The sequence below is a fragment of the Notechis scutatus genome, chromosome 2 (assembly GCF_049901735.1).
Source record: "Notechis scutatus isolate UNSWTSFEM ecotype Mainland chromosome 2, rNotScu1.2, whole genome shotgun sequence".
NCBI lineage: Eukaryota > Metazoa > Chordata > Lepidosauria > Squamata > Elapidae > Notechis > Notechis scutatus.
Window position 1 is genome coordinate 90,374,638 of NC_142010.1, and position 12,565 is coordinate 90,387,202.

A 12,565-nucleotide genomic window follows, 5' to 3' on the forward strand; every position below is an offset into this window, starting at 1 on the left:
TCATTAACATAAATGTAGACCTGGTCTTTAGAACTCCCAAAATGTTCTGCAAGATATACAATGACAGCATATTTTACCCTTAAGGTTTAGGCAAATTTACTTTAAAAAAATAGGGGCATATACCCAAGATTATTTTCCTCTTACATGAACATGAACCACTGATTTACTTTAATTATTTCATTATGCATAGTTACAATAGCTTTCTGTAGGCAAAAATGGTAAGAAGCTAATTTGAAAGAGATTAGAACCTTCCAGCTCTTAAAATTCTGCACAGACCCTAGCTTTAAAAAAACAACAACCAGTGAATATCTACACAAAACCTTGTTATACACATTCAAAGTGTGTAGATCAACATCTGGAGCAGACTTCTGCAACATGATGGGGCTGTGATTACTTAACCACTTCAGGCTTGAGAGAAAGAAACTGGGGTAAGGAAGATTATATAACATTAATTTTTCCATTCAACCATTTATATTTTGCCTTCTTTTGCTTATTTTAAATAATAAACTGCTTATAAAGCTACATTTTTCCACAAACTACTTCTAAACAGAGAGGAGATGGAGGAGTAGAAGGTGGAAAGCTTTTCAAGACTCAGAAAGATGTTCACTTCAATTACAAAACAAAACAATAGGCAACCTTATTCTTCATAGGCAAAATTACTTATAAATTGCAAGCCAGGCACTCATGAACGCACAACAGCAAACTGATTGTTTTGAAATTTAGTTGACTGAATTGGAGAACTGAATTAATATGTCTTGAAGTTAGACATATTCTAGGCCAGGGGTCTTCAAACTTGACAGCTTTAAGACTTGTGGACTTCAACTCCCAGAATTCCTCCTCCAGTCATGTTAACTCAGGAATTCTGTGAGTTAGTCCACAAGTCTTAAACTTGCCAAGTTTGAAGACCCTTGTTCTAGGCTGTGAGAATGGAAAATTGCAATTAAAAAAATAGCACTTGCTACCAACTCTTTAACATTTCTACATTAAAAGAATTTCCAAGTAAATGGTGGTAAACCATTGGTTATATGCAATGATTGTATTTATACAGTATATACTTCAACAAACTTATTTATTTTATCTAGAGGAACTGCACTAAGCTGAAATATGGTTCAGTCACAGTTCCTGGACCTCCATGGAGGCACTAAACTCCATGGGTAAAAACATCACACCATCTTTAACAGGACCTATCTTAACTGCAGTCTGCAAATGCCTCAAGACATTCCTTCAGGACATGTCTCAAGGAGTACCTCTCATCTCCAGTATTTCTGCAGCATTTCTCTCTTCTCCAGCTCAGATCACCCAAGTTTACTTTTTTTTAATGATCTGATATAGAAGCAGTGTTTTCTATCTTCTCCTGACTCAATTTATTTATTTAAAAAAACCATACAATAGGCAATTTACAGTAAAGCCTAGCTGTATTGTATGATTTGTGAAGCTTTGATAAGAAAAGCCCACAGGGGATGGAATTTATCATCTCCTGTTGGCGCTCTGCCACCCCCACCCCCGGACTGCCAATTTTCTTCTACAGTCGTTTTGGTTTGTGCTACTAGACCGAAATGACATCAGGAGAGGAATAGCAGCACTATGAATGCTGGAGAAAGGAGTAAACCAGGGTCACCAGAGGCAGTTTGCTTTATAGAAAACAGGCGTGCAGGACCTATCCAGTTGCTCAAACAGCATCAAGATTGCTAGATGCAACAACAGAACAGGAGCTCTCTAAAGTGCCCTGCCTGTCAGACAGTGTACTTTTTCCACACTGCCTGGGTTTGATCATCACTAAAGGAGATGGAAAGGTTTTGACAAATGGCTAAACCCATCCTCCTAGTCATGTCTTCAAATTTGCCACCCCCTCTTCCAGTCATAGATCTACATCAGGAAGAACAATTAGTGGATTACCATTAAGAAATGAGTTTTACTGCAACTTGGGAAGTGTTATTTCTTTTTCTTTTGTATGGTTTTAAATAAAAAATGATGCTAACATACTCATTTATGAGCCGTGGTAACACAGTGATTAAAATGCAGCATTGCAGGCTAATTCTGTTGACTGCCAAGAGTTCAATCCTGACTGGCTCAAGGCTGACTCAGCCTTCCATCTTTCCGAGGTCGGTAAAATGAGGATCCAGGTTGTTGGGGCCAATGTGCTGACTCTGTAAACTGCTTAGAGAAGGCTGTAAAAGCACTATGAAATGGTATATGTCTAAGTGATAAGTGCTATTGCTATTTTTAGCACCCTAGAAGAGTAAACATATGTATTTTCCTGGGGAATGGCCACCTGACAAGGGTTAATTGCTACACAGATTCCGGATACCACTAGTTGTATAATCACTTCAATTGCCAGTTTGAATTGCATTGTTTCATAAATCCAGTTTTCTGTATAAAGCAATGCATTTTCAAAAAGGGATGGACATTTTACAACACATAGAACAATATTGAATGATACCCCCTATGCAATATTTATTTATTTTTATTTTATTTATTTATTTATTTATTTATTTATTTGATTTGCCAATTGTTTACAAGATAATAAGTATAAGTGTATACATAGTTGTGAATACATGAAATGGGTACATATAAGAAAAATAAAAGAAGAATAAGAGAAACAATAGGACAGGGACGGTAGGCACGTTGGTGCGCTTTATGCACGCCCCCTACAGACCTCTTAGGAAAGGGGTGAGGTCAATAGTAGACAGTCTAAGGTTAAAGTTTTTTGGGGTTTGGGGAAGAAACTACAGAGTCGGGTAGAGTATTCCAGACATTGACCACTCTATTGCTGAAGTCGTATTTCCTGCAATCAAGTTTGGTGCGGTTAACTTTGAGTTTGTATCTATTGTGTTGTTATGGTTGAAGCTGTTATGTGTTGTTATGGTTGAAGCTGAAGTATTCATTGACAGGTAGGACATTGCAATGTATGATTTTATATACCATGCTTAAATCAGACCGAAGACGGCGTAATTCAAGGTTTTCTAGTTCTAGAATTTCAAGTCTGGTGGCATAAGGTATTCTACAACGAGTGGAGGAGTGGAGAACTCTTCTTGTGAAATATTTCTGGACTTTCTCAATTGTGCTAATATCAGATACGTAATGTGGGTTCCAGACTGATGAGCTGTATTCGAGTATTGGTCTAGCAAATGTTTTGTATGCTCTGGTTAGTAGTGTGATATTACCAGAGAAAAAGCTACGTAGGATTAGGTTAACAACTCTTAATGCCTTTTTGGCTATGTAGTTGCAGTGGGCTCTAGCACTTAGATCATTAGAGGTGAGTATTCCAAGGTCCTTTACAGACAGTGATTCAGCAAGAAAAAGTCAAATTCACGGGTGTCAAATTCACTGTGTCGTGTTGCCATCACATGACATTTCCCAATTTTTCCCCCTTTGTGGACCTGGGGGTGGGCGTGGCATGAGGCATCCAGCCTGTGGACCACCAGTTTGATACCCCTGATCTATCACCTGGTGGAAAGCTGGTCTGCATTAAAGCAATAGCAGTAGCAATAGCACTTAAGACTTATATATAGCACTGCTTCACAGTGCTTTACAGCCTTCTCTAAGTGGTTTACAGAGTCAGCATACAGAGTAGCTGTTATGTTAAGTAGACGGTTAGGATATAATAATAATAATAATAATAATAATAATAATAATAATAATAATAATAATAATAATAATAATAATAATAATAATAATGGGTAACCCACAGCCTATGGGTTACAGGGACTCATTCAAGTAACTTTGTTAACCCAAAGTTCTCATGATCACAGAGATGACATTTGTGGCAATGTGATGATTTGGGTCCACACAGCTTTTCTTGGATTTTTTTTCTCCTTTTCAAATAAAAAGTAATATATGTTTTAAAACTACAGCCTTTAAACCAGGGGTGGGATTCTACCGGTTCGGATCAGTTCAGGAGAACCGGATATTAAAGTTACATCTGGTTCGCAGAACTGGTATTTCAACCAACCGGCTGGTCCCACCCACCCCACGCCTCCCCTCCCAGGAATCTCCACTCAGCCCATTTTCGATGGACATAAGTGCAGGGTCTGCGCGGAGGCTCTGGACGGGGAAAAAAAACGGGCCTTCAGGACGTTTGGAAACGGGCCTGTTTCTGGCTTCTGGTGGGCCTCCAGAGCCCGGGGGAGGCTGTTTTCGCTCCCCCAGAGGCCCGGGGGAAGCCTCCAGATCCTTGGGAGGGTGAAAAAAGGCCCTCCCGGAGGCCCACCGGAAGCAGGAAACAGGAAGTTCCGGTAGACCATGCCCACCATGGCCACGCCCACCCAGCAACTAGGCAGTGAACCGGTTGCTGAGATTTTTGAATCCCAACCCTGCTTTAAACTCATCTTCAAGTTTTGGGCCTGTTTATCTGAGTAATATCATTGCATCACTGACACAATCCTTGCTCCTTTTTAGCGGAGGGGGATGACTTTCTTTCCCTTGCATAGAGAAAAAAATGTTCCACCCCTTGCACAGAGAAGTCTCTCAGCTCATAAAGGGATTTTATACCATTGTATTCTCCATTTTCCCCCTTAACCCCTCCCCCCCTTTTGAAAGTAATTTGCTATTCATCACTTCTCAGATTTCACCTAGACACCCTTGGCTGTGATTCACTTTTAAACATATGGACACAATTCCTTTCCAGAAGGAACGGATGGTTGCCAGGAACTGGCAGATATGCCTGACGGCTACAGTTTCAAACAATGTTCAACACATAAATGGTGGTGCTGCCTTCTGTTAACATCAAACTAAATGTATAGACCAGGCTTTTTATTTACAATGGACGGAACACCAGACTAAAAGCTGCCTAGGGAAACACAGAATCTTCCATCTTTTTGTGGAAATTCAATTAGAAATTTACATTTCTGGCCCCATATGGTGTCAGGACATACTATCATACGATGCTGCCATTTGACAGATCATGTGGCATGGTAAATAAATTGAAGTGAAATTTGGAAAAACTGCAAAAGACAAAGGTGAAAAATAAAAGACCTTTCTTTCAAATTAATACACTGGGCTTTCTGCAATAAACAAGAGGCCAATTTACCAGCTTTTTTGGGTGGTGGGGAGGGTTGGAGTTGGTTAGAACAAGAGAGAGAAATAGAAAGGGTCCATTGCAGCAGAAGTCTCTTTACAATGCAGATTTGGTACTACATGAACCACGAAATGTTGCACAAGACTCCACAGAACTCCTTGAGCAAAGAAGCATTAATGGATTTAATAATCTTTTCTCACACAGGTACAGGTAGTCCTTGACTTATGACTACAACTGAGCCCCAAATTGATGTTGTTAAGTGAGATGTTTGTGAAGTGAATCTTGTCCCATTTTCTGGCCACAGTTGTTAAGTGAATTGCTGCAGTTGCTAAATGAGTAACCCGGTTGTTAAGTGAATCTGGCTTCCCCATTGACTTTGCTTGTCAGAAGTTCGCAGAAGGTGATTACATGACTCTTGGACACTGCAGCCATCATAAATATGAACCAGCATTCAGGTTTTGATTACGTGACAATGGGGGAAGCTGCAATGGTCATAAGTCATTTTTTTCCAGTGCCGTTGTAACTTTGGTAGATCGCTAAGTGACCTGTTATAAGTGGAGGACTACCGTATTGTGCACTTAGGTGGGCAAACTCCCTGTCATGTCCCTGGTGGAGACTGACTCTGAGGAAGAGGAGGAACAGTCAACAGGGAGTGGAAGTGTGGCTCCAGAGGTGGTGGAGGAGGCTGGGGAAGGGCAGAGGCTGGCTGAGCAATCAAAGGAGGATCCAGGCCCATCCCCTATCCATCCTAGATCATACAGGGAGGAGAGGATCAGGGAAAAGTGAGGTCTACTCAGGAGGAGATTACCATGATCTTCCTCGTGGCTTGCAGCTGGGAGCTATGTATATAAGTTTGTAACTGCGTAGTCAGAATTGCTGGAGTCAAAGTTTATTGTTTCCTTTGAAAGAGGTTTATCTTTGTTGGCATTTTTCCCATGGACTCTCCCTGTTATCTTCCTGGAATGTATGATTAATTATCTTGGCTTGCTTTGGAACTCAATGCGGTTTGTTTTGGTTTTCTTTTGCCTCATTATTTACTTTTGTGACTTTAAACTGTGCTTATTAAAACAGTGAAGTTAAGTTGAAGGTATTACCGGACTTCAATGTATGTTTTGGGTTTGGGGTTATTTTGAGAGACTATGGGTCATCACACTCCCTTCTGCTTATAACCTGTAATATATAGATCCAATGCACCAGGTTAAACTAAATAGGATTGAGTGTCACATTCTGACTTAGTTTAAGGCATGATCAAATCAACACAAAAACATGGTAGTTCTGGTCAACTTTGAGGCAGTCACACTATAGCTATACTATATATTATACACTATAGCTCAAACTATAAAGTACAAGACCATTACTATTGTGAGGATAGAACTGGAGAAGGGAACACAATGGCTTGGGTGGGGGGGTGGAGAGGACAGCACATAATTAAATAGTGGCATGGATAAACAAACTCTATGGGTGTAAGGATTTGTCAACCTGAGGTTTTATAAGAAAGGTCATAGATTTGACTGGACTTAGTTATGCATACTGTGTTAAATCATTTATTCACTCAAGTATTGTTTTATAGAGGTTTAACTAAGATCATTGCAATTATACAGCTAAAAGTAAACACTTCAAATTTGGGCAAAGTTTTCTCTCCATGAAGCTCATCTTAGCCCTTTTAGGGAAATACTAGTGAGAAAATGCCCTAGATTACAATGAACATAATATCTGGAAAACTCAGCTCTGTATATAAAAGTTTGTTTCCTGAGAAATTTGGCGAGATCTAGGTATACAGTTAGTCCAGATTTCCCCCTTGTGCATTTCCTGTCCATGCCACCCTTAGAGGACTTTGCATATATATTTCCATATTTAGAAAATCATCCAGTCTTTTCTATATGCCAACGTTTGTGCTACATGTGGGGTGTTTTAATCAGTCTTTGCTTTTGTGTATTCATTATAATCAAGTATGTGCATTTGAGAAAAATAAGCTAAAGAAGCAATTTATGGAAAGAATTACTTCCAGTTTACACTAGAATTGTTTCCTAGAATTTAATAAACACCCCAAAAATATCTAGTTTAGGTCATTATTCCCAATCTAAGTGTCTTTCAGATGTGCTCAACTTTGACCATTTTAATTCCTCCAACCATCACTGGAGTGCCAAATTAGGAGTTTAAAACTAATGGTGACATCCAGGATCAGAGACACCTTACATTTCTGATTATCTAGGGCTCTAAACTACATGGGAAACACGATGGATGGAAAAACACCTTCACTTCATATCTTTTCATATGTCTGGCCTCAAAATATTGTGTGCAATGAGGATAGTTAGAGTTCAGAATTAGAGTACTCATTTTTCATCTTCTCTCTCTAAACCTTTAAACAAAATGGCTGAGTAAGCATTGTTGCAGACATTCCATTACATTATATTCTAAGACTATATTATGTGTGTGTAAATAGAATATAATTTATTCTATTTATATGCTATCTATCTCACCTGAGGGTAACTCTAGGTGGCTTACAACAATTTAAAAAACAATCAAAAACATTAAAACAATAAATAGTAACATTAAATTAATTTAAAATCTATGAAGATGGGAAGGAAGGGGGCAAGATGTACACAAGGAGGAGGTGGGTTCTTATCTTAGTCCATTGATCACCTCCAGAATGATGTACCTTCATTGAAGGCCCAGGCCAGTTGACAGAGTCAGCTCTTTAGCTCTTTCAGAAGGCCAAAAGGATGGGGGAGGGGCAGATCCCACATCAAGAAACATGATATTCTAAAGTGCAGGAGCCACAGCTCTTTTCCCAGATCCCACTGGCCAAAATTCTTTGAATAGGGCCACCAGGTGACATCCTATAGATGCAATAAGGGTAGAGATATAATGGTGCTTCGCTACACTTTAGTGCCATGAGGCATGCTTTAATAGCAGCTCTAAGTTACGTCTTGTCAGACTAATCCTTGTTTTCCTCCAGCAGCTCTTTAGCCCTCTCTTAGCTCTTTTTATAACCCATAGCTCCTCTGTAAACCATGGGGAATATTGGGAGCGACGGGTCAAGAGAAGCCATAAAAGCATGATCCATGTCTGAAGCTTCAGTCGCCTTTTGGTTCCACGATATTATAAAGTGATCCAGTATTTAAAAAAAAGAGTAATCTCTGCAGAAGACAGAGGCCCAATTATGGACTCTGTTTAAATCTCAGTTTTATTATCTGAGGTATAGAATTATAATCTGGAGTGTTATAACCTGTCTTAATGAAAATGCAATCAGCTGTTACAGGTGATTGATGCTTAATGTCTTCTCATTTATCAAACACTCTTATTCAATTGAAATTAAATTACAGGTACCCTATATACAGTATATATCATGGTATTTGCATCATAGATTCTGTATTTATTAAATCGTGTTAGCTATTATATTTAATGGCTAACACGATTTAATAAATACAGAATCTATGATGCAAGTACCAAGAATGTAATAAGATAAACATGAGAAGAAGTAAGGAACAATCCTGAAAACTTAGAAATAGTTTTTCTGTAATAAACCATAGATTGGCAATCAAGTGACAGAGATATTTTTTTAATTAAAAAAAACAAACTAAAGTTAAGCATGATTTTCTTCCCTGTAGTTAACTTTGCAAGCTCAGTTATCTTGTGTTCATTTTTGTACATTTCCAAATTTCTATCCAGTCCCTTATATTTCTTACACATTCAAATAATAATGTGAAGTAATCATAGCAAAACCATTGCTACTATCCTTTAAAATGTAATTTTAAATATTTATGGTATTAAAAATACCTTCTTTAGATACAAAATACTCAAAGCTTCTGATCGACTATTTTGTTTCCTATCAAAGGTTTCACATCTACATCTGTTAGACGTTTGCAAAAAGAAAAAAGAAAGAAAAAGCTAGAGGCAGCTGGGTAGACAGGATAACTGGAAACATTTTTCAGACGTCAGGAACCACAATGTATAATATTACCAAGGAGGGCTTCCCAGAAAGCAGCATGTTTGAATTATAAAGCAAGAGCCAAATTCCCACACTGGTAGTGAAATTTACCGGTTGGTATGGTATTACGGTATTAAAAGAAAAATTGTACAAAAAGGAAGAATATAAGAAAGGTGATAACTGGAAAAAGTTGGAATGCAAACAAGCCTAGGCTCTCTACTGTAAAACCAACACTTTATCTTTCCGGAGCACATCTACACACTCAATCACAAAAGCTATTCCCTCTTCCTTCACATTTTCTTTAGAAAGAGTCAAAAGTGACAGCTGATACAGAAAACTCTGGTTCCTGTCTTGAGTTTCCCAGCCATTTGGGGTTTGAAATAAAATAACTTGTTCCAGTGGATGAACAAGGGAAGATTCAAGGAACTGCAGACCTACCTCATTCTGACCTTGCAAAAGTGCCAAACACAGAATGTCTGATTATTTCCAACCATTTATAAATCTCAGCCTATAAAAGCTTTGCTTGGCCAAGAAAGATCTCCCAGAGGTACAAAACAAGTCTGAGCCTGAGAAGCTGGTAACACTTCTTCAAGTCTAACATTTAAGGCAGAGGGAATTCAACAGGTTCTGGTTGAAAATCAGGCAAAGATTCCTAAGAGTATTTGTCCATCTTAGCAACTTTAAGATGTGTGTACCTCAGCTCCCAGATAGCATGCTGTCTGGGGGATTCTGGGAATTGAAATCCATATATCTTAAAGTTGCTAAGGTGAAGAAACACTTATATAAGCAATTGGATTCAAACTTAACTTTAAATGAAGGAAGGGGCTGTCCATTCCACTACTTTTATGGAGTCAGAGATTTGTATATTGTATATTGAATTCCTCATTTGTGATTATTTTTATAGAATTCCCCAAATTCTGTTGGGAACCCACAATGGGAGTATATCACCATCCCTTCTGTTTTCCATTGTAAAATAAGCCCACAAAAAGGAAAATTTCCAAGCTTCCCAAAAGGAAAGAAGGCACCAAGCAAGCAAAATGTACCATTGCTGTAACCTTTTTGGAAACAAAGTTCCCTTGGCTATCCAAAAATAGATTACAATGCTTCAGAAACAGAATATACTCAAACTGTAATTTCTGTTTGTTCAAATTGGAGAGGCTGGCAAGCTGGGTCTGATGTTATATCTCTCCTATTTCATTCTGTTGGCATGGAAAACCGCACAACATGCTCTTTTTCTCTGCACTCATGCCAGAGTGAGTCTTGCTTTGCTGCTAACACAATCCAAGGAACAGCTGGAATCAGAAGGCAACTCCTGGAAATATCCATGATGGATACTAAGTTGCAATTCTGCCCATATCTGAGGAAGAGTACCATTGCATAATGGAATGTTTCCATGGGAATATTTACACAGCCAAAATTTACACATTCAAATAGCATAAGGCTATTTGGAAATCTGTGATACTATACTGCAGCAATGGAGAGAGGTGGGGAGGAATGTTGATCTGAAAATTGGGGTACTCCGTTGCCTAACATAGTCCAAATTTTAAAGCCACCCTTTCCCAGCCTTGATTCCTCCAAATATACAACTTCCATCAATCCGAATCAAAAGAGTCAATAGTTCAGAACAACTATATTTGTATCCCTAAATAGGATAGGGTTAGAAGGTGACATATAGGCCATGTGATCCATCTCCCTGTTCAGTGCAGAAATCCAAGTTAACCTAACCAAATAAAGAGTTGTCCACAGTTGATTTGTAAACATGAGACAAGTCAACATTGGTTCCAAGGATACATTAGTCTTACTACTAGAAGGTTTAGCTAACAGTAAATCAGTGTCTGCCATTTGGTATTTAAACCTATCATGCCATGATGCACGCTCTCAAATAAAAGAAAATAGGTCTCCCATTTCTTCAGTGTGACATTCTTTAAAATATTTAGGAATACCCTCACTCTCAATCTCTTCTCAATGGTAAATGTTCCAATTTCCTTCAATCCCTCTACATAGGGTTTAGCTTCCAGAACCCCTTCTCTGAACAGTTTGTTTTCTCTCATCCATTGTAAAACTGTTCAGATAGGAAAAATGGAGCTATGTATCATCCACATACCGATTTCATCCTAGGGCCAAATATCTAAGAATCTTCTAACTAAATTCTATGATACATTCTCAGCATGAATCGTTTCCCAGGTTGTCTAATGTCATTTCTCTGTGAAATTCAGGCCAGAACCATGCTAAAATCAACATAAATAAGTAGGATCAAATAAGACCGAAGCAGTGAAAAGCCCTGCAGCTGATCATAGGAACATATAGATTGGCTATTTCCCCATGTTGGAAATAGCCAGTGTAATCGCAAATCTCCATTCAAATGTCTAAATGCGTTGACATAAAACCCTGTCATTCTTAGTTGACATAACTATTTGGCCAAATCTGATGGAGAAGTCAGAAATCAATATATCTGAAATGAGAAAATTTCCTAACATTGAGAACAATCAATGAGTGGAACAAATCGCCTTCTGAAGTTGTGGGTGCCCCATCACTGGAGGCTTTTAAGAAGAGACTGGACAGCCACTTGTCAGAAATAGTATAGGTCTCCTGCAAGAACAGGGGATTGGACCAGATGACCTCCAAGGTTCCTTCCAATTCTGTTCTCTAATTACCGAAAAGTGGAGAAATAAAGAGCTACATTGATCTACAATAGATTGATTGACAAACAGAATGAGAGAGAGGATGGAGGGATGGATGAGTAAATAGATGACGGACAGACAAACAGATGGAATATATAAAAGTATTTCATTTGAGAACTATACGGTTCACCCTACAAACCTGGCAAAAAGGGAATTATCCTTTGTTTAGGGTCCTTCTGTCCTCCTTCCATTGGAAATTTGTCCAACATTTGCATCTTTAAAACAAGAAAAAAAAAGGGGGGGGGAGAAATGTGAGAGACACAGTTAACATTGCCACAAATTAATAAATGCTTTTTTTACATTAAAAATAAATCAGTGTTGCAGACAAACAAATATGACCTTAGCCACCTGGCCTTTGGCAGAGCTTTTCAGAAATACAAACTTCATCAGACAGACTTTCTAAGTGACTGATGCTGCATCTGCTGTTTTTTTAATTTCTTGAAAGATTTCATGTTTAGAGTCCTTGTGGAAACAATGCCTCCTCATGCAGAAACAGGAAAAGCTCAATTTCTCTAAGGCCTTTAGGCAATCTCTCCGATTTCTATATTGTGCAAATCCATGCTTGCTACACCTTGCAATGAACAGATTTTTTTTTTCAATCTTAGTAAGAGAAGGGATGGATAGCTTTAATTTTCCTCCCTTTCAGCATGAGCTGGAACAAGAAAATATTTATGGGCATGTTCTACAGTATGTGTGAAAATGTATGTCAAATTGTTGTGTGTTTTCTTCCGGATTCATCAGCATAGGCAGCTCATGAGACAAAAAGAGAAGAAACGAGGTAAAAAGGTCCACCATGACACCATCCACAATGATATACAGGTAGTCTTTGACTTATAACAGTTCCTTTAGGGACTGTTCAAAGTTTCAACGGCATTGAAAAAAGGGACTTAGAATCGTTTTTCACAGTTGCAACTTTTGCAGTAATCAAAATTCAAA

At 38.5% G+C, this 12,565-nt stretch overlaps 1 protein-coding gene across 4 annotated transcripts in view; it reads right to left on the reverse strand.

The window, feature by feature from the left end:
* SH3PXD2B (SH3 and PX domains 2B) overlaps window positions 1-12,565 on the reverse strand; it is a 131,289-nt gene that overhangs the window by 57,968 nt on the left and 60,756 nt on the right. For all 4 annotated transcript variants that reach the window (XM_026688258.2, XM_087955442.1, XM_026688254.2 and 1 more), the window contains exon 3: window positions 11,769-11,844. In XM_026688258.2, coding sequence (XP_026544043.1) covers window positions 11,769-11,844 — 76 coding nt within the window. The remainder of the gene's footprint in view (window positions 1-11,768; window positions 11,845-12,565) is intronic.